The sequence below is a fragment of the Candoia aspera genome, chromosome 1 (genome assembly GCF_035149785.1).
Source record: "Candoia aspera isolate rCanAsp1 chromosome 1, rCanAsp1.hap2, whole genome shotgun sequence".
In the NCBI taxonomy this organism is placed as follows: domain Eukaryota; kingdom Metazoa; phylum Chordata; class Lepidosauria; order Squamata; family Boidae; genus Candoia; species Candoia aspera.
The window spans coordinates 151,442,620-151,465,495 of NC_086153.1; the positions used below are offsets into that span (position 1 = coordinate 151,442,620).

Below are 22,876 nucleotides of genomic sequence, written 5' to 3' on the forward strand. Positions count from 1 at the left end.
ACCACCGATAACTGATATAAGGCTTCTAGGGTAGCTGGTGTTCCCTGGCGCACTAATTCATTCTTAATTTCCTCATCCAGCCCTTGTTTGAATTGGTCTTTTAATGCACTCTCATTCCAGTCCAGATCTCCTGCTAACAACTTAAAATCAGCAATGTAGATTCCCACCCTCTTGTTACCTTGCTTGAGCTTCCGAATCTCTCGGCTGGCCGTGGCCTCTCTGATCGGGTCGTCAAAGTGTGCTCGGAACCCTGCCAAAAAATTCTGGTAGTCGTTGAGAATCGGGTCGTTGTTCTCCACCATGGGAATAGCCCATTTGGCTGCTGGTCCCTTTAGCAGACCTAGGATGAAGGTGACTCTGGTTCTGTCTGTGGGGAACTCTGCCGGTCTGCTGTCGAAGAACATAGTGCACTGTGTGAGAAAGGTTCTCAGCTGTCCTGCTTCTCCTCCAAATTTCTCTGGTAGACTGCCCTGGGATCTCAAGACTATTGGCGGAGCTGCTGCTGCTGCTGCCGGTTGTGGGTTAATTGGAACTGGTTGTTGTAACTGCTGTAGCATGGCAGCTTGTAATGTGTTGATTTGGGGATCTACTTGTTGGTGGTGTTGTTGCAGGGCTGCTGCCAATTGTTGGATGGCGAGCCGCATTTCTTGGTTTTCTGAAGACATTCCAAACGTATCTCCTTAATTTCTTGTTCCTCCCTCTTTCGATGGGAGTAGGAGTTTGTTAGGATTGATGTCCTAACAGCCAGGAAACACGCTGAGACAAGGAACTGGTCTCTAATATTTATTGCTAGTACTTAACAGGAATCCTAACAACTGAAGAAGCGTGGGAAAACCCAGACATATAAACCCCAAAGGTTAAGGCGGTCCCGATCTGTGTCTCTTTGAATGGCTGACCAATTCCTCAGTGCTACGCATGCGCTTGACAGTCTGGATGGGAGCCCCCTGCTCGCCATCCTTACTCATGACACTCCCACTCCAAAGGTGGTGCTCTAACCACTACGCTATCCAGCCGTGCGCGCGCATGTGTGTGTATCTGTAAAGTATCAATGTTGCTCACCTGCTCTATATAGCTTTTTTCTGAAGTCATTTTTAAAATCTTTTAAAAATGAACTGTCCAAAGTCCAGTTAAACTGTAAACAACATATATAAATTTCTAGGTTAAGCATACTTCCTTCTTCCTACCCCAACAATATGATTTACAGAAACCTCTAAGACCTATTTGAACTAGCACAATGTTACTCAGGAAATTCCAATCTCAAGATTAGGGCTTATGAAGACAAACACTATATATTTTAATTTTAATATTTGCATTTTGAGAAGGAATTATGTATCTAAGTAAGCAAATGATCCAGGTTTGCCATTATGTATAGGGCAGGAGGCAATGAAGCTGCCTTGATTACAGATGCCTCAGAAGAAAGGCTTAACACTGGTATTTGAGAAGACAGTAAATCTCAGTCATGAAATGAATTAATTTAGATTGTTTAGAATTTTAGAGCAAGGCCAAATGGAGAATATAAGACAATTAAGTGAACAACAGTTCAGCTGGTAAACTGATTTTGTTGCTGAAGAGAGCATTCTGAAGCTGTAAAGTTCCAGACAGAGTGAACCTAAATGTCAGGACAGATCAGGTGTCAGAAGTCTTGCTATGAAAGGGTGAATATTTAAGCTGACAGCACAATCCAGCATCAAAAGGTTTTATTTAGAGATCTGACCAGTAGAAACATCAGCAAAATGACCTTGAAACTAAATCACCCTGCAAATTAGAAGCAACAGGAAGCAGGAAAAGGCCAATGTACTGCATCTGACTGACTGTTAGGAAAATCTGGTGTGAGGGTAGTATCCTTTTGGTGATGGAATGGTAGCCAAGAATACTATCTAATTTTAAACTATTTCATAGTACATGGAAAGCAATGTCTTAGTAACATAAATCTATTAATTTAGAAAGTCTGTCCCTGGGTGGAACATTAACTCTATGCATGAGGCATAACATCACAAGTTCAGTATTTTATATCGTTCATGTTGTTTATTTTAGTGGAAGCTGCTGAAATGTATTTTCTTTAAGATAAAGTTTGCTTAGGAGTTTTATTTAAAAAGTATCAGAGAGCTTTAATAGAAAGCTTTAATTGAAAGAGAACAGAACCGCAGATGAGGCAATTCATGGGACACAGTCATACATATTAGTGAATTACTCCACAGAGGTCTTCCACATGGCCAAAGGTCACTTGTATAGCAATCAAATGCAAAAAAACCCTTGATCTGTTAGGAGAATGACTGTTACAATACAGAAGGTCTGGTCTGGTCTGGTCAAAGAAACCTGGCATTATACATTATTTTCTTCTAATTACATGGAAGGTGGCACAAAAACTACGAAAAGCTATCCCCGCACCTACTGTTTATCATCTACAGCACACCAGCACAGCTTAGAAGGTAATACCTTTTCCATCACCCAATTCTCCACATATACAGGACTGTTCATTTTGACCATACTTCCCACTATGTTTTGGAATAAAATCTATTTAAGTAAATGGACACTTAGCCTTGTTTATGCATTTGAATTACTGACACAATCATCTGCTGAGATTTACAAGTTAAACATTTTTAATCACTTGTACCCCTGAATCATTAAGCACTGCACTCATACAATTTATTAAATGCTTGCATTAAATATGCCCATGGTCAAACAACATATTTCAATTAAAATAATTAAAAATGGAAGATACATTTTAACTGATATAAAACAGTATTTTGTGTACATTATATTCTTCACCAACAAAAAGATTACAGTAAAACATCCCAAATGAAAAACAGTCAATAAGGACATGCAAATAACTTTCCGTCTAGTGAGGCTTCTGTTTTCAAATGAACACTCAGAGATGCCAGCAAGGAGGTATTATTTTCCATTATTCAAGGCAAAAATTGCAAAACAAACAGTTCAAGAAAGAGATATCCAGTAAAAAACTAGGTTCAAATTGACAAATCATCATAGATAGGGTTTTTTGGTTAGTCTGAGAAATGGGAAGACCCCTTCTCAAAACATGAAAAAAGCACTATTTATAGGCTTCTCAAGATACTTAGGCATGGGGGGGATGACATACTGTATATAGTTTCATTTTTCTTGAAGTAAAAATTGGGTTCCTGCTTGTCATAATAAAAGCAAAAAGGGTTCATAGCCCATCTCGTATTCTGCTAGCTATGTGTCTTTAACAGCTAGCTTGTTTTTAACAGCTGTTTTTAATATATAATAATGAACCAGTGTCTCTTAAGTATCCCTTCTCAGGAAAGATGGGAGGTGATAGAAATTTGAAATATAAAATAAATAAATAAATAAATCCCAAGCTGGTGGTTTTCTATCAAGCAAGGTTCTTGAAGCATCTATCAAATGTGAAGCAGTTTTTAAACATAGTAGCAAGAATGAGAAAGCACAGTTGAGCTACTTGACAATGATTGCACAATTCAGTTTAGTCCAAGACACCGTGATCTAGCACATATGCAAGTCACCATCTCTTGGCAAATCAGTCTTCTCTTACTACTATTCCAAAAGAGGATTAAGTCAGCAGCCAAAAATATTTGAGACCAAGGGTCATTTAATCTGTGGCTGCAACAAAAAACATGGCACTTGTACAACCTGTAATTATTAAGTCCAAAAGCAAATTGCCATTTTCTTTTCTTACTGCTGTTCTAACCAATGAACTAAGAAATCAACCCTAATCAACATGTTAATTTTGTTATTATCCATTTTAGAAATTTGGTAGTTTCCAATACAATTCATGGAAAATTTAGAGTTTTGCCACTTCCTTTTTAGATCTTTAAAAAAAAAAATCACCTTAACACTTAAAGCATCAAACAATACATGGAAGTAAGTCTGCATCAGTTTCTGTACTTCCAATTCGTATTTCATGTACTTTCAATTCATATTCAATTCAACTGTTTCTGAATACGTTAAAAAAAACCGAATCCGGATTTTATCAACTCAGTCCTAAATGTAGGCAGTTTCCCTGCTACAATAAAAAGACTAAGGATTATGAAACATCTGAGAAGTATTACTGAAGATAAAACTGCTAGAAACAGACATAACAGCAAGAATCATTTATAAAAACACTATCCTATCATTAATTCAATTCTCAAGATGCATTCATTTTATACTGAATTGTAATCACACTAAACTTTTTTTTTTCATTCTTATATCCCATTTGTTTTCAGCTTGCTTGTACTGTATCCCCACACTGAAACAACACGTACTTCACTGTATGTGTTGATATATCCTCTCCCACCAACTCCATAGTTAAACCTTTGGCAACCAGGTTCATGATGGCCATTTATACTGACTCTGTATGTATGTCTCTACTCTGCTATTCCATAAAATGTCTACTTACCACAGAAGCCTCTGCATCACACGGTACTTATAGCGTGCACGATACAGAGTACCTACTCAAAGGAAACACACTTACCAATACATACTGTGAAGTTTGCATGTATTATAAGGGAATGTCTTATTACATCAGATCTAAGTTTTAATGGTTGTGTTATCTTTCATACTGCAGGTGATTAACAAAAGTACTGAACTAACTTTGTCAAGAGTTCTAGCTTATGGATTTCCTGCCTTCTATATGCCATTGTCTACTTCTAGCATGTCCTTCAAATAAGACTTCTGCCTACTTTCTATTTTGGAAAAAAGAATGTGAATGCCATATTTAATACTCTGCATTCAAATTTAAGTTAACAGCGACAAGGTGTTTTGAATGTACCATTTAAGTTCGATATTTTTCCTAGGCTTTTACCCTACACAGAAAGCAACTAAGTTGGAAAAGCATAGAATATATTACTTCTGTGCATTCATCACTAGTATACATTTGGTTCCATATATATGTGCTGGGAAGCAGTGATCAACTGCCATTTGCCTGCATGCACAGAAAAATATATGCACGGCTTTTGCCACACAGATTATGTTTACCTAAAACTGTAAATGTGCAATAAATGTGGATTTAAAAACAGTCTGCTGTCAGGATATTTGAATGGAAATTTTTTTCGTTAGCTGACTATAATGTACAAACACTCCCAGAGCTATTGCAAGGCTTGACTTATGTAAACTTGACTGACATAAGCCACATGTAAAATTTTCAAGGTTTGAAAATTAATTAGCAGTTAAATCCTTCATCTACCACCACCAAAATTCCACACTCAGATTCCTCTGGATGTAGTTGGGGCAGTTGGTACAATTCTGACTTGTGCAAAAATTGAATTAGACAAGATTCTTGGAATAGCCACGTAAGTCTGGAAGTGCCTGTAGATTACTGTATTCTTAAACACTTTACCCTCAGAGTTAGCCAAGAAGTTTGACTGATCTTTATTTGTGTATACATACCTTGGGTTCTAAGAAACATCCTTGAAAATATCGATACTGAATATGCTTTCCTCTGGGGAGGTCAACTGTAGCTTTCCACAGCAGACTGCAGAAAAAAAAATTTTTTTTTATAAATACAGGATAGTTAAACAATAACACTCACATTTGGATGTGGAGGTGTATATATACATCCATGCATAATGGGATTCTAAAACCTTTTTACTCCCTTTTCCTTTAACAGTAGAGATCACAGCTACTTTTAATTAGCTCCGTAGGTTAAAGAGAAGATGAAAATTACCCCAGTGCCCTGGCACATTATTCAGGAACCAATTCATACATTTTAAAAAAGAGGCATTTATCCTGTGTTGTTTTCAGACAAAGCCATATGCATGTTCTAGTAAGGCTCCCAAAGAACTTCTTCAGTGAAAAAGGAAACTGTTACAATTTTAAAAACAAACACAAAATCTAGTGAATGTGAAGGAGTTGTGCCATACCTTTCCTGGTGACAACCTTGACCTTCATAATGTTTTGTGACTCAGACATAAACTAAGAATGGTCAATTTATTGCTCTTGGATCAATTTCAAAAGCCCTCTGCAAATGAGTCATACCTAGGAAAAACAGTATCTTTTCCCTAGCAGGTTACTGCTCTGAAAGGGGTGGGGGGAAAAAAGGCAAGTAAGAAAGAACGTGTGGACCAACTACTGACTCGAATGTACTTCCCAAGAGAGTAGCCTTATGGGAATGCAACATAAGCAGCATTCATCCTGGCTTAAACATTGGCACTTATTCAAAAGCTTCACATATGACAACAATAGTATTGCTTTAATCTCCAACAACTACTCCTATGCTATTAACTGGGTTGATGAATGTCTACAAACGCTGCTATTCCATCCAGGCTATAATAAACCCACACCAGACAATTTTACTTCTAAGCAAATGAGCAAAATAGTATCTCCACTCACTTGGGCTCAGAGAAAAACTATTCCATGCCAAAAATTAGTTGGAAAGGTCAATTTTTTGCAAAAGAGCATTCCCTACTCCCCCAATCATGCAAGCCAATTACATAAAATGAGGAAGATAGTAATGCAAATGGAGATAACAGTGAGGTAAGGTAGCAAAGGTGTGCTTTTTGGCAATATAATGACCACTTGGGATGTACTGCTAATCCACTGTGGCTACTGTGGGCTGATCATGCTGATCCCATCATCATAGTCCTTTAGTGCAGTGACTGATAAAGCCTGTGGGCCATGGGAAGCATTTCACCTTCCTCCCTCCTGTCCTCTGCACACCTCAAAGCTACCCCAATTATACCTTCTAACCCGACACAGCTAATGCAGGCATGTTTTGGCTCTTTCTTTCCTCTGTACCAGCTTCTCTTATTTCCTAATGATACCAAACAAGCAGGGATGGAGAAGGAGCCTCATGTAAAGGCATGTGAATTTTTAATTTATAATGAAGGTAACAGAGGGATATACTTGGAAATTTACCATTTGTTGCAAAAATGGGAGGAGGAGAAAAAATAAATCTGGGGAAATCTATTTTTAAACCTCATTCAATCTGTGGTTGTGCCCCTGACGGATCCTTAGAACACCAAATATGTCAACCAGCCAAATAAATGGCCACACAATTGTTATGCTGACAGATTATTGATCAGAGTCAAAGTACTGGACTGAAATCAGGGGGACCCAAGTTCAAGTCCTCACTTGACTACAGATTGTGACTTTAGGTCAGTTACTGTCTTTCAGTCCAATGTATCTACCAGGTTGTTGTTCTGGGGATAAAATGAGGGGGAGACCCCCATGTCCAACAGCTGAGCACCCACAGAAAAGGTGGATACAAATGCAATAAATGCATATGAGGTCCAGTTTGTTGTAGTGGTTAACACACTGGACTAGAAACCAGGAGACTTTGAATTCTAGGTCTTGTCCTTCCTTAGGCATGAACATTAGCTATGTATCTTTGGGCCAACCTTCCTCATAAGGTAGTTGTGGGGAAAATAGAAGGTGGGTGCATTATACATGCTGCCTTGAGTTGTACAAAATAAAGGCAGGAGGTAAATTGAATAAACAATCAATAAATAATCCTTTACCCACAAGGCATGCCAAATCAGCTATGAACAATGTAATTACTTTAACAAGATCTAAGTAACAAAAAGCTGTCACCAGCTGAAATGTTAACATTACTACTGGTTTTCTAAAATGAATTATTCAGATACCAATGAAAGAAGTGACATATAACAGCAGTGGTCTGAATAGTGCTATTTGTTGTTGTTGTTATTGGTTTTTGGTGTACTACTGAAAAAAACTTACATATCACCAGCCTCATCCTCTGGTTGAAGGAGTATTGCACACTGAGGATTCCAGTTTCCTAGAGAATAGCAGCTTCCGCATATGGCAAAAATCTCTCCTATAAAAAATGTGTCAGAAACTAAACAATACAGCTTTCAAATATTTAGCATTCAGACTGACATAAATAATATACATTGAACCAAAATTATACAACCTCAAGGCTGTCTTTCTATTAAAAATATGAAAATAATTTTACCAAACAGTAGAACTATAAAAATTACTGTGGAAGCCCATGCTCATAGAACACAAGGCCAAACTGATACAACAGGGATTTTATAAGCTGGCTTTCTCTTACTTAGACCCCAATGTGCTGCTCAGTAATGAAACAGTAACTTCCTCTATGAACAGAATTGTACACGCAATCTTCTGTAGCAGCTAACCTCACAAGTGGGTGATGCACCCTACACTTTTCCTTCCTCAGCCTCTCCCTGAATTGATACTTATTTATCTAACAGCTAGCTAATCAATTGGCACCTCAGTGGCTGGAACAGAAAGCTGCTTCTGCAATGTCTGTGAGGGAAATAATAACCTTGATCAGGATGGCAGAAGAAAGAAGAGCCTTTGACTCTTAGCCCCTCTCTTGTTAGCCCATTCCCAAATTGATTACCCTTCTTTTAACTTGACGAAGAGTTATTTGTCATGGAAAGAGGAATACAATCTTTCCCTGCTGGGTATAAGAATATTCTGTTATCTCCGCCTCAGCCAGAAAAGCCTTTGAAATCCAGAAATGTACTGGATCACGCTGGTATGATTCCAAGTTTCAAAGAGCTCTCACCAGGCACATAGAAGGTATTAGTCTCCCTATCTGTGCATGCCCAGATGCAAATGGATAGAAGGGAACAGACACCTTTGTATATGGGTACACACACACACAAAAACACAGACGTGTGTACATGTTGCACAACCAGACTCACGAATGCATAAGGTTCTACAAGTAAAAAGGCTGCATAGTAAGAGTATACAAAATTATTTTTAACACAAACTGTTTCAAATTTGAAACCCCTAGAATATTTTTAAATAAATTGTGGCTACCTTATGATGATGGCAATGTTAACCTACCAGATTTTCAATTGGCATTTTATTTCTATGTTTTTTGGAATGAGATCTATTTATTTAAATTATTTGATTTGACTTAGGTGCTGGTCAACTCCAATTCTGGGTGGTTCACAACATACAAACCAAACAAATATACAATAAAAAAAGAGCATATAACAATAACAAGTTGGCAAATCTGGTCAACAACAAGAACATGTTATATACCATAAGGTCTTTTAAGGTCTTCTGGAACGCCATCAGGCTGGGAGCCACCTGGATCTTAGGGGAAACCTCATTCCAGAGGGTAGGCACCACAGCAGAGAAGCTCTGCTTCCAGGGTCCTGACAGGTGGCCCTGCTTAATCAAAGGAACCCAGTATGTTTCAATCCTGCTGGATTGAACTGGCTGGGCTGACACCACTGAGGATAGGCAGTCCTTCAAATAACCAGCATCTTGAATTGCACCTGGAAGCAAAGTGGCAACCAGTGCAGCTCACAAAGAAGAGGTGTCACTGAAGCATGCCTGTCACTGCCCACATGGCTGCATTCCGGACTAGCTGAAGCTTCCAGGTAGTCTTCAAGGGCAGCCCCATGTAAGCTCATTGCAATACTGTAATCAAACCATGAGGTGACTAGGGTGTGAGTGACTGTCTGAAGAGCCTCCCAATCTAGGAAAGGGCACAGCTGGGCAAAAGCCCTCCTGGCCATCAAGCAGGAACTGTGAATCCAGGAAGACCCCTAGATTGCATACCACACTTGAATGGGGAAGTGTTCTCGGTGGTTCTAACATCCACAGTCACTCAGTTTTGGCAGCACTGAGTCAGAGATGGTTCCTCCTCATCCACAGTAATGTATTACAATTACTGTCCTTTTTGGTCCCATTTGGGCAAGTTTTAGGGCCCAGGTACACTAAACTGGGATCACTGTTTCCTGCTCTGAAAGCTGCGAAGCATACTTGTCATTAATAGATAAGCAGTTACATTTTGATCGTGAATCACATGAGAATTTGACATTGTGGCATAACTCAAATTAAAAATTGTGAGGAAAATGTTCTATTGGAATGCTTGGACTAAACATACTTTAAATCGGTTGATTTCCAACAGTTGTTTCATAGAATTTTGAGAAATGGCATTTTGAGTTTTACCTTCATTATATGCTTTGCAATATAAACAGTTGAACACATACAGTACTAACTAAACAGTATGCCCTGGGTGTGTAGTGACCTCCAAGGTACCAGTACTAAAAAGTTTTAGCTTCCTAAAGATATGCAGCACCTGAGCAGAAACCAACAATTCCATTTTATAAGTTATTAACATATGAAATGAAAGTCATTATTATATATGTGAATTATGGAATGAATTGAAATATCTAATTCTGGAAAAGTGATGGGTTCAGGTGTTAAAAAGGTGAAATATACACACACTGTGTGCACAATTATTAGGCAAGTGAGTATTTTGATCATATCATCATTTTTATGCATATTTTCCACCTCCAAGCTGAATGCTTATTGGATATAAGCGTATCAGGTGATGTGTATTTGTGTAATGAGGGAGGGTGTGGCGTAAGGAGATCAACACCCTATATCAAGGTGTGCATAATTATTAGGCAGCTTCTTTCCCTCAGGCAAAATGGGCCAAAAAAGAGATTTAACTGACTCGGAAAAGTCAAAAATTGTAAAGTCTTTCAGAGGGATGCAGCACTCTTGAAATTGCTACGATATTGGGGCGTGACCACAGAACCAGCAAACATTTTGTTGCAAATAGTCAACAGGATCGCAAGAAATGTGTTGAGAAAAAAAGATGCAAATTAACTGCCAAATATTTGAGAAGAATCAAACGTGAAGCTACCAGGAACCCATTATCCTCCAGTGCTGTCATATTCCATAACTGCAACTACCTGGAGTGCCCAGAAGTACAAGGTGTTCAGTGCTCAGAAACATGGCCAAGGTAAGGAAGGCTGAAACTCGACCACCACTGAACAAGACACACAAGTTGAAACGGCAAGACTGGGCCAAGAAATATCTGAAGACAGATTTTTCAAAGGTTTTATGGACTGATGAGATGAGAGTGACTCTTGACAGACCAGATGGATGGGCCCGTGGCTGGATCAGTAACGGGCACAGAGCTCCACTTCAACTCAGACGCCAGCAAGTTGGAGGTGGGGTACTGGTATGGGCTAGTATTATTAAAGATGAGCTAGTTGGACCTTTTCAGGTTGAAGATGGACTCAAAATCAACTCCCAAACCTACTGTCAGTTTTTAGAAGACACTTTCTTCAAGCAGTGGTACAGGAAAAAGTCTGCATCTTTCAAGAAGACCATGATGTTTATGCAGGACAACGCTCCATCGCATGCATCAAAGTACTCCACTGCGTGGCTAGCCAGTAAAGGCCTCAAAGATGAAAGAATAATGACATGGCCCCCTTCCTCACCTGACCTAAACCCTATTGAGAACTTGTAGGCCCTTCTCAAACGGGAGATTTACGGTGAAGGAAAACAGTACACCTCTCTGAACAGTGTCTGGGAGGCTGTGGTTGCTGCTGCACAAAAAGTTGATCGTCAACAGATCAAGAAACTGACAGACTCCATGAATGGAAGGCTTATGACTGTTATTGCAAAGAAGGGTGGCTATATTGGTCACTGATTTTTTGTTTGAAATGTTTATTTGTAAATTTTGAGTTGTTTGTTTATTATTCTCACTTTAACAGATGAAAATAAACGAGATGGGGGAATTTTCATTTTTCATTTAGTTGCATAATAATTCTGCATACTAATAGTTGCCCAATAATTGTGCACACATAGATATGCTCCTAAGAAAGCCAAAACCTCACTTTTACTTTCTTAAATATTCAGGTTTGAGGTTTATTAACATTTTGGATTGACCGAGAGCACTGTAGTTGTTCAATAGTGAAATTCATCCCCAAAAATACAACTTGCCTAATAATTGTGCACGCAGTGTATAATTAGAAAAGAAATTAATTAATCAGAAAAGATTATTTCATGTTTATTGGACCCCCAACCTCCCAACAATGTTTAAAAGGCACAGGCATTAGAATTCTTACATTGAAGATATTGTAGGAGGAAAGCCATCTTAGTCTATGGTCGCCAATAATCAGAAGGAATCTGGTAACACCTTTCAGTCTACAAATTTTATTAAAAGGCATAAGCTTTCATGAGCTACAGCTCACTTCATCAGATGCATGGAGTAGCTTAACCATCCTGTCTCTCCCCCTTCGCCCTCATCTGAACTCTGTATCCTGAAAACATGGAATTTATCATCTCATGAAGAGCTTTGGCTCCATCAAGCCTGGGATATGGCAAACAAGATAATTTTATATAATTAGAAAGAAACTTAATCTCCTGATTTTAAAGTTTGGACCCAGGATATGAGATTGTTATCTATTTCTGAAAACTCTGTTTTAAAAATGAGAAGATGGCCCAATATATGGTCTAGATTTAATAATAAGCTTAATGATTGAATTAATTTCAAATAGATATTTATAGTTATTACATTTTTCTGTTAACTACAGTAGGTTTTTTGTCATATTTAGTTTATTTTAATCACTATAATATTGTTAGTTTTTTTTCCTTCACCATATAATCATTAATTGTGTGTAATGTAGAATTATTTTAAAAAATTATTTTGAAATGCACTGTTTAAACACAAACTAGCTGTTTCCTATCATTTTTAATTAATTATTAATTATTATTATTATTATGGAAGTGCACTTAAGTGTTTTGCACTCAAAACAGTTCTGTTTTCAGCTCAAAACATTATTTCAAATTCAAAGCACTTTCAAGATTATTAAAAAAAGCCTGTTCGCACTCAAAATAATTTGAGTTCCACATATTTTGCACACACTAACTTCACATCCCATCTTAAATAAATAACAGCAATAACAGTGTTCATAACAGAACAGGAAATTCCTAACTTTTGTCTGAACGTTACAGGAAAGGCTGTACTGAGGTATATTAAGACTACTGAGATACAGTATTGGCATTATACAGATAATGCACTTGGGGGAGCAAGAGATGCGTTTTTGTTAGCACTATGTACAAGATGTACATAGTTACACATTATTAGTTTTGTAAACATTTAAAGCTCATATGTTCTAGGCTAAAAAAAGTCAGTTGCCTCTAATCTGAGGCATCCACAACTTGCTTGGTGCTAGGGGATTTGTTATGCAATAGTTTTGAATCTGCTATCCAGTGATCAGTTACAAGATTAGACAGCATATAACTGACAGGTGCAAAGAACAGAAAACTTCTACACTGCTTTAAAAGCGGGAGAGGCAACTTGAGATGCCAAGACCACATGCAGCCTTCCAGCATCTTTTTGTATCCCCCAAGGCCCACAATTTCTCCAAATCATTACATTTTGCGTGATTTTGTGTTTGGAAACAAAATGTTAAGTGTAAGAATGTCAAAAACCATACCTGGATCACACATACATACATAAACAGTTTTTCCCAACCTAATGCCCTCCAATGTGTTGGGGATACAATTCCCAAAACTCCCATTTAAGACTTATACAGCTGGGAGCATCATACTGGAAAAGCTGCATTGAAATATACTTCATGCAATTAGCGGTGGTGGGGTGAAGGGAGATAGCTAGGTGGAGAGTTGTGGCAGCTTAAGTCTTCTGAAATATCATGCTGGTTTATATCAGGAACTACAGTATGGTGGTTGAGTGTGTTCACTGACAATGTGGTTTGGAAACCATGGCCTCTGGGTTAGATTTACTTATGAATCAGCCTATTCTAGCTTATTCCACAAACCATGACTAAAACAAATGATGACTTGGTACAGTGTGACAAGTAGCAATTAATGCAGAAAAATCATTTCTCTGTGTGAGATACTAGAAACTATCTTACTTATACTTCCTGACAGCAATGTATGTTCCATGAGCTGTCACCAATTCTCCACACTTTTGCTGGGTATGTTTTAGGGAAGGGGAGTGACGGGGAGGCGGGGCTACTAGAGAGTTGTAATGCTTCAGCAAATCAAAGTCACATAAAAAATCCTGATTGTTAACCCCACCCAGCTTGCCTGAATAATGTGGTAGAATGTCATACTGGGTTTGCCCTTGCAATTCCAGTACCCAGAAGCAGAATATGACATTGTAACAATATACCTATAGCTGAGGTTCCAGTGTGATGCCAGGGAGAACAACAGACCCATTATGACTTTTTTACATTTAATTTTTTATTATTATTTAAAAGAGAGAGAGAAGCTAGCAAGCTGCAACATACAGTGCTCAGTTCTACCATCATCTATTGCCAATAATTTGGCTTCTGGTTTCCATTGAGATCCCATCAACTTTCCTGGAAAGGAGAAATGAAGGGCAATTGCAACCCAGTGCTTTGTTTAGAAATGTTCCTGTCTGGAAAAAAGGACAAAAGTAAACAGGGCTGATAAGGAATGTCCTGCAAGACAGAAGACTAGAAGAGGTAACAGCTAGAATTCTGATAAACTGATGTTTGTATCTGATTTGTGACCTCTGCATAGCTATTCTGTGAACAAACTATTTAGAAGGTATTTTGTCATGTCACCCAAAATATGTTCCCCAAATGCCAAATGCCTCCACCAACCCCCCAAAAATATGTCTCTTATGATATACTGACGGAAGTGAAGGCTGTCACTAAATTAAACAGCTAACCAAACACTGTCTCTTGTACCTCCCCAGAAAGAATAATACTTCTCGTATCACTTTCTCTGTACGGAAGAGAAATAACTGATTTAGGAAAACATGGTAAATGAATGTGACTGGTTATTACTCGTATCAAAAATACAATTGAATAGAAGATTACTTGTTCATTTAAATAACTGGCTCTTACTTAATGTTCACTGATTGTATCTGTCAGGCTTCGGAGTGGGGTGAAGGTTGCCTTCAAGGCAGTGTTGACTCTCATTCAGCTCTGGGCTAGACTTGGCAGAAGACTTCCTCACACAACTTGCCTAGTCTAGTATCTTTATTGCAAAGATTGAAGCCTTAACACAACACTTGATTGCCTGCTGCAGAGCAGTAAGTCAGAGCCCTTGTTTATAAGGGCTCCAGCATTTTACAGCTATGTTTCTTCCTCTTGCCTTTCTGAGTTAACAGGTATTAGATGGGTTTTCTTTATGACCTTAAGTAGCTGCAACATGTTTACTTTCTCTAGTCTGGAAATCACTGGTCTCACCTTGCCACTTTAACTTTAAGCCATCAACAGTTGATCATCAAGTATGTGACTCATTACATACTTAAATGCCTATATTCTTTCAAACAGTGCTTTCAACAGAATTCTTAATGAAGATAATCTCATTTCCCCAAAGATACAGCATTTTGCCCCAACATCTTACCTAAATAATTGCTATGTATTATTTCCTTGTATGTATTGACTATCTCAATGCCAAAAAATTCTATAGATCTCCATATAAGCTCTATTGTATAAAGCTGTGATTGTATTCAAAATGAATTAAGATTCAAAGCTAGGAAAACAAGAAATAAGCATCTAGAACCTTCTCCCAATAGGTCTCCTGCCTCAGACTTTCAGAGGAACTGTTATTTTTTAAAAATGCTATTCAGTGTCTTACATTATTTTTTAAAAAGGAGCCAAGTCATTTAATTAACTTATAGCACAAGATAGCACAATTCCAGTGCTACGAGGAACAAAGTGGTTTTAATATTTATTCAATCAATATGGACTAAGTTTTAAAACAGATGTATTATAGAGTGAAACAGTAGAAAGTGGTTAGTCACAAGTTCTACCTACATTATACTGCAGAATTTTTCTGAAGCAATGTTATATAACTGGCTGGGAGAGGAAGGGAAATACAGGTAGTCCTTGACTTACAACGGCAATTGGGACCAGAATTCCCATCACGAAGCGATGCAGTCGTAAAGTGCGTCTGCATCACTTAGCAACAGCAATCCCCGCAGTCCCAGTTGCTGTTGTTAACTGAATCCCATGGTCGTTAAGCAAGGCAACTTCCTGCTGGCTTCTCACAACCAAGTCAGTGGGGAAGCCACAAGTCCCAGGTGGTTTGCAAGCAGTCTGGTAGGCAGGTAAGTGGCTGCTGCTGGGTGGGGGAGGTTGTGAGGGGGTGCATGAGGGTGCAAGGGAGGTGCAGCAAGGCTCAGTGAGGGTATGTGGGGGTGTGAGGGAGGCAGAGGGAGGGTCAAGTTGGATGTGAGGGAGGCACGGTGAGGGTCAGGGAGGGTGTGCAGTGGTGCGCAAGAGGTGCAGGTAGGCTTGGGGAGGGTGCATGAGGGAGGCGCGTCAAAGCTTGGGGAAAGTGTGGCTGGGTGAATGAGTGGCAGGGGAGGTGCAGCGAGGCTCCAGAAGGGTCCGTGGGGGTGTGCGAATGGCTGGAGCAAGCGCAGGGGGGCTGGGAAAGGGTGCCTGGGTTGGGGAGACTTACCCCAGCAACTTGCGACCTTCCCTGCTGGCTTCCCCACTGACTTTCTGGGGAAGCCAACATGGAAGGTAGTAAATGGCAATCACATGATCGTGGGGCGCTGCAACTGGTCATAATGTGAGCCGGTTGCCAAGCGCCCAGATCACTAGCAAATGACTGCGGGGGTGCTCGGATGGCTGGAACTCTGAGGACTGGTCATAACCATCATTCATTCAGTGCCATCGTAACTTCAAATGGTCACTGAATGAAGAGTTGTAAGTCAAGGACTACCTGTATTACACAAAAACTAACAAGATGGTCCCATTTTCTGAGAAAAACCATTCAGTTTAGTTGATTAGGGACTAAATTAACCAAGCAGCAGAAAAAACTCTTAGCATAAGAGTGATACTATAAGCAAGAAATATAGGTGGTAAACTGGTCTGAAGAGCAAATATGGAAATTCAAACATAATAATTGCACATACTGATAAGACATAGTCACAAAAATATTTGACAGGGCAAAATATTTGGAAAGAGTATACTGGAACAAAGGAAACTTAACTTGCTCATTAAGTTTTTATATACATACTCATTAAATGCAAATCATATCTACAAAAGGTAACAGAAATCAAATTTTCCAAAAATCCCATCTACAACTGCTTGGGTTTGTTACATAGACAATGAACTTCCAGCTCTATTGCAAGTCTGCATTAAAAAATTATTTTGTACCTGGTGGAGATACTCCTCTTAGTTCAAAGGTAACCTGACAAGGTGCCATATTCAATTATTTTTAAAGACTGTGGTAATCTGTTGAGAAAGAAAAGAAGTATCTTGTTAATACATTATTTCATTTATCTGCACCCAATCTTTCAAGGAGCCCTGAGTCAAATTACAGTGCAAGCAAAAAAAAAAAAAGGGAAAAAAGGGGAGTAGAAAATAGGAGCATAAACATGTTATACTGTATGAACAAGTCATGCAGTATGAATTGTCACAGAAGAAAATAAAAGTTCTTTACTGCACATCTAAACAAAGCCAAATGTTAAATTTCCCCGGGGAGCAGCTGCACAATCTGCCAAACTGATAACTAAAGGCAAGCTAAAGATGAGGGTCTATGAAGCCAAACTCAAACACATTCATACAGAATTGAGAGATTCTTCAAATAAAGCATATATTAAGATGTTTTTGCAGCTTTAAAAGTCAACTATTTTTTGCAAGGCTGTGGAGTAGCTAATGCACAAATTATTGAAGCTATGACCACCTTTTCCCAATGGAGCTGCATTTAGCTAAGTAGTTAAAATCAGTATTTGATACAGTGAAGCAACCACCTTCATATCCAGAAATAGTGCTGGATCCCAAACAATCCACAAAAGGTACACTTGGTTCTTCAGAGGAGATGCAATTCCATGCAAACTCATTCTGCTGATGACACTTGGAAGACGACACTCTGGAGCTCTCCCAAAGCCAGTGCTTATTTTAAGGAGAACATGAGATAAATGGGCTACAATTTCATGGATTAGCTTTCAATAAATACAGAAAAGGGGCAAACTTCCTCATTAAATAGAAATGACTTCAAGCCAAGAAATACAATTTTTTTTAAAGAAAAAGTCAAGAGCGTGAGACACTTTAATGAATTTGATTATGTGCCATCAAATCATTTTCGACTCCTAGTGACCACATAGATAGATTTTCTCCATGATGATCTATCCCTAAACTGGTCTTCCAGGTCTTCCGATGGTGCACGCATTGTCACTGTAACTGAATCCATCCACCTTGCTGCGGTCTTCTCTTTCCTTCCACCTTAACCAAACCTACAGCCTTTTTCAAAGAGCTAAGTCTTCGTATAATGTGTCTGAAGCAGGATAGCTTGAGCTTGGTCATTTGTCCTCAAGTGAGAACTCTGGGTTGATTTGATCAATGATCCATTTGTTTGTTTTCTTGGCTATCCATGGTATTCTCAGGAGTCTTCTCCAATCTTAAGCCTCTAACTACGTACAGGTATAGTCCTCAAATTACAACCACAATCGGGACTGGAATTTCCATCGCTAGATGATGCAGTCATAAAGCTAGGTGTCATGTGACTGCATTGCTTAGCAACAGCACTCCTAGCACTCCCTGCTGCTGCCGTTAAGCAAATTCCACCAGTCATTAGCCAATGACCCACCCCAATCCAAGCTATTCTGGGCCTGGTTCCTCCCAGCCTCGAGCCTCAGTAAGGTAAGGGACTGCCTCTACTCCCCCCACCTCCATATCTCCCCCCCTGCCCTTTTGGCAGCCCTGCACCCTGCCTTGGGGGTGGCAAGCAGCCCCAGAACTGTGTGGTTCTGGGACTGCTTGCCATGCTATGGCTCAGGAGCTTCTTGGAGCGCTGCAGCTCTGGGGCTGCAAGAAGCCCAAGCCGCAGTGCAGTGTGAAGCCACAGCCACCCCTGGAAGCCGCAGCCACCCCAGCAGAATGGCACCAAGCTACAGTGCCCAGGAAGCCCCAGCAAGCCACAGTGCCCGGGAAGCCCCAGCAAGCGCCAGCAAGCATTCATTTGCCCAGCTGCCTTCTCTCCCAATTCCCCGCACTGACCTTTCACCTTTTGCACCCAGCCACTGAAGCAGAAGTACCTCGTTTCCTTTGCTGTTTCCTTTTCGGACCCACAGCCGCCATACTACCCCGGGTGCTCCAGCTTCTCTGGCAAACACTTCCTACATGTGGCTCCCCAGTGCAGCCCAGCAGCATGGTGCAAATAAGAATGCCAGCCAATGGGGAAGGCAAGAAGCATTTTCAACCAATGGGAAAATGCCACAGGTTGGCTCAGGGAGCCACAGGTAGGAAGCGTGAGCCAACCTTGAGCCAACCCCCGGTGTTTTCTCATTGAGCAAAACCTGGGGCTTCCCAGGTGCTATGGCTTGGCACTGTGGCTTGCTGGTACTTGCTGGAGCTTCCTGGGCAACACAGTTCTGGGGAAGGCTGCAGCAGCTTCCAGAGGCAGCTGGGGTTTCGTGCTGTGGCTCTGGGGCTTCTTGCAGGCCCAGAGCCACAGCGCACCAAGAATCCTCTGAGCCGCAGCGTGGCAAGCTGTTCCAGAACCACTGCACAGTTCTGGGGCTGCTTCCCACCCCACAAGGCAGAGTGCAGGGCACCCAAAATGGCAGAGACGAGGGGGAGACAGGCGGGTGGGGGGAGATGAAACGCCCTGGGGCTGTAAGTGTGGGTGGACTGCTAAGCACCCCGATTTTGATCACATGACTGGGGGGGGGGTGCTGTAATGGCTGCAACTTCAAGACCAGTCAGAAGTCCATTTTTTCAGCACTGTCATAACTTCAAGCCTCTTACTGATAGGTATGGATCCTTAGTTCACACACTGTACTAAAATCTGGTTTGTTTTAATCAAGATTTGTTGAATAAGTCAATGGGGGAAGGCAGCTGGCTTCCAACAAGCAAAGTCAATGGGGGAAGGCAGATTCACTTAACGACCACTTGATTCATTTAACAGCCATGGTGATTCGCTTAATTGCAGCAAAAAGGTGATAAAATCGGGCATGACTCACTTAAGGGCCGCCTCACTTAGCAATGAAATTCAGGTCCCAATTGTGGTCGTAAGTTGAGGACTACCCGTACTCTACTTGAATGTTTTCTTCTGTACAGCTCTTAAAACTTTAAGAGCTGTAATATCCCCCTGGACATCTGGTCAGAAAACAAGGGGGAAGCAACATGAAGGGACATTTTATTATATTTTTATAATAATTTATGCTTCAGCAAAGGATCATTACCTTGTCGTGGTGCTGGAGCTTGAGCACCTCAATGATGCCATGAGCTAAACTGTGAAGGGCCACCCAAGATGGGAAGGTCATGACAGAGAGGTCAGACTAAATGCGATCCCTGGGGAAGGTAATGGCAACCCACCCCAGTATTCTTGCCGTGAAAACTAAATGGATCAGTACAACCAGAGATATGTCGGTATACCATCGGAAGATGAGACCCCCAGGTCGGAAGGTGGTCAAAATGCTACTGGGGAGGAACAGAGGATGAGTTCAACTAGCCCCAGACGTGATGACGCAGCTAGCTCAAAGCCGAAAGGACGGCTAGCGGCTGACGGTGCTGGTGGTGAACGGCAAATCCAATGTTCTAAGGATCAACACACCATTGGAACCTGGAATGTAAGATCTATGAGCCAGGGCAAATTGGATGTGGTTCTTGGTGAGATGTCAGGATTAAAGATAGACATTTTGGGCGTCAGTGAACTGAAATGGACTGGAATGGGCCACTTCACATCAAATGACCACCAGATCTACTACTGAGGACAAGAGGACCACGGAAGAAATGGAGTAGCCTTCATAATTAATAGTAAAATGGCTAAAGCAGTGCTTGGATAAATCCAAAAAATGATAGAATGATCTCAATTCGAATTCAGGGCAAGCCATCTAACATCACAGTCATCCAAATATACGCCCTAACCACAGATGCTGCTGAAGTAGAGCAGTTCTATGAGGATCTGCAGCACCTACTGGACAACACGCCTAAAAGAGATGTAATTTTCATCACGGGAGACTGGAATGCTAAGATGGGCAGTCAGATGACACCTGGAATTACAGGTAAGCATGGCCTGGGAGAACAAAATGAAGCAGGACATAGGCTGATAGAATTTTGCTGAGACAACTCACTCTGCATAACAAACATTCTCTTCCAACAACCTAAGAGACAGCTTTATAGATGGACTTCACCAGATGGACAACACCGAAATCAGATTGACTACATCCTTTGCAGCCAAAGCTGGCGGACATCTATACAGTCGGTAAAAACAAGACCTGGAGCTGACTGTAGTTCCGATCACGAACTTCTTCTTGCACAATATAGGATCAGACTAAAGAGATTAGGGAAGACCCACAGATCAGCTAGATATGAGCTCACTAATATTCCTAAGGAATATGCAGTGGAGGTGAAGAATAGATTTAAGGGACTGGACTTAGTAGATAGGGTCCTGGAAGACGTATGGACAGACGTTCGCAGCATTGTTCAGGAGGCGGCAACAAAATACATCCCAAAGAAAGAGAAAACCAAGAAGGCAAAATGGCTGTCTGCTGAGACACCAGAAGTAGCCCAAGAAAGAAGGAAAGCAAAAGGCAACAGTGATAGGGGGAGATATGCCCAATTAAATGCAAAATTCCAGAGCTTAGCCAGAAGAGATAAGGAATTATTTTTAAACAAGCAATGCGCGGAAGTGGAAGAAGACAATAGAATAGGAAGAACAAGAGACCTCTTCCAGAAAATTAGGAACATCGGAGGTAAATTCCAGGCAAAAATGGGTATGATCAAAAACAAAGATGGCAAGGACCTAACAGAAGAAGAATAGATCAAGAAAAGGTGGCAAGAATATACGGAAGACCTGTATAGGAAGGAAAACAATATTGGGGATACCTTTGACGGTGTGGTCAGTGAGTTAGAGCCAGACATCCTGAAGAGTGAGGTTGAATGGGCCTTAAGAAGCATTGCTAATAACAAGGCAGCAGGAGACGACGGCATCCCAGCTGAACTGTTCAAAATCTTGCCAGATGATGCTGTCAAGGTAAGGCATGCTATATGCCAGCAAATTTGGAAAACACAAGAATGGCCATCAGATTGGAAAAAGTCAACTTATATCCCCATACCAAAAAAGGGAAACACTAAAGAATGTTCAAACTATCGAACAGTGGCACTCATTTCACATGCCAGTAAGGTAATGCTCAAGATCCTGCAAGGTAGACTTCAGCAGTTCATGGAGCGAGAATTGCCAGATGTACAAGCTGGGTTTAGAAAAGGCAGAGGAACTAGGGACCAAATTGCCCATATCCGCTGGATAATGGAAAAAGCCAGGGAGTTTCAGAAAAACATCTATTTCTGTTTTATTGACTATTCTAAAGCCTTTGACTGTGTGGACCATAACAAATTGTGGCAAGTTCTTAGTGGTATGGGGATACCAAGTCATCTTGTCTGCCTCCTGAAGAATCTGGATAACGACCAAGTAGCAACAGTAAGAACAGACCACGGAACAACGGACTGGTTTAAGATTGGGAAAGGAGTACGGCAGGGCTGTGTACTCTCACCCTACCTATTCAACTTGTATGCAGAACACATCATGCGACAAGCTGGGCTTGAGGAATCCAAGGCTGGAGTTAAAATCGCTGGAAGAAACATTAACAATCTCAGATATGCAGATGATACCACTTTGATGGCTGAAAGTGAAGAGGAAATGAGGAGCCTTATGATGAAGGTGAAAAAAGAAAGTGCAAAAGCTGGCTTGCAGCTAAACCTCAAAAAAAGTAAGATTATGGCAACCAGCTTGATTGATAACTGGCAAATAGAGGGAGAAAACGTAGAGGCAGTGAAAGACTTTGTATTCCTAGGTGCAAAGTTTACTGCAGATGCTGACTGCAGTCAGGAAATCAGAAGACGCTTAATCCTTGGGAGAAGAGCAATGACAAATCTCGATAAAATAGTTAAGAGCAGAGACATCACACTGACAACAAAGGTCCGCATAGTTAAAGCAATGGTGTTCCCCGTAGTAACATATGGCTGTGAGAGCTGGACCATAAAGAAGGCTGAAAGAAGGAAGATCGATGCTTTTGAACTGTGGTGTTGGAGGAAAATTCTGAGAGTGCCTTGGACTGCAAGAAGATCAAACCAGTCCATCCTCCAGGAAATTAAGCCAGACTGCTCACTTGAGGGAATGATATTCAAGGCAAAACTGAAATACTTTGGCCACATAATGAGAAGACAGGACAGCCTGGAGAAGGTGCTGATGCTAGGGG

General features: G+C 40.5%; 1 protein-coding gene across 4 annotated transcripts in view; it reads right to left on the bottom strand.

Annotated features, from left to right (window-relative positions):
* The window catches only part of GPCPD1 (glycerophosphocholine phosphodiesterase 1), a 79,147-nt gene that overhangs the window by 52,740 nt on the left and 3,531 nt on the right, over positions 1-22,876 (bottom strand). For 3 of the 4 annotated variants that reach the window (XM_063315925.1, XM_063315935.1, XM_063315944.1), the window contains exons 2-4: positions 16,833-16,910; positions 7,654-7,750; positions 5,365-5,449 (exon numbers count right to left, since the gene is read on the bottom strand). In XM_063315925.1, the coding sequence (XP_063171995.1) occupies positions 5,365-5,449; positions 7,654-7,750; positions 16,833-16,881 (231 nt within the window). In that variant the 5' untranslated portion in view covers positions 16,882-16,910. Of the gene's footprint in view, positions 1-5,364; positions 5,450-7,653; positions 7,751-16,832; positions 16,911-22,876 lie in introns of those variants that run through there. The other variant, XM_063315953.1, reaches the window with a different exon arrangement.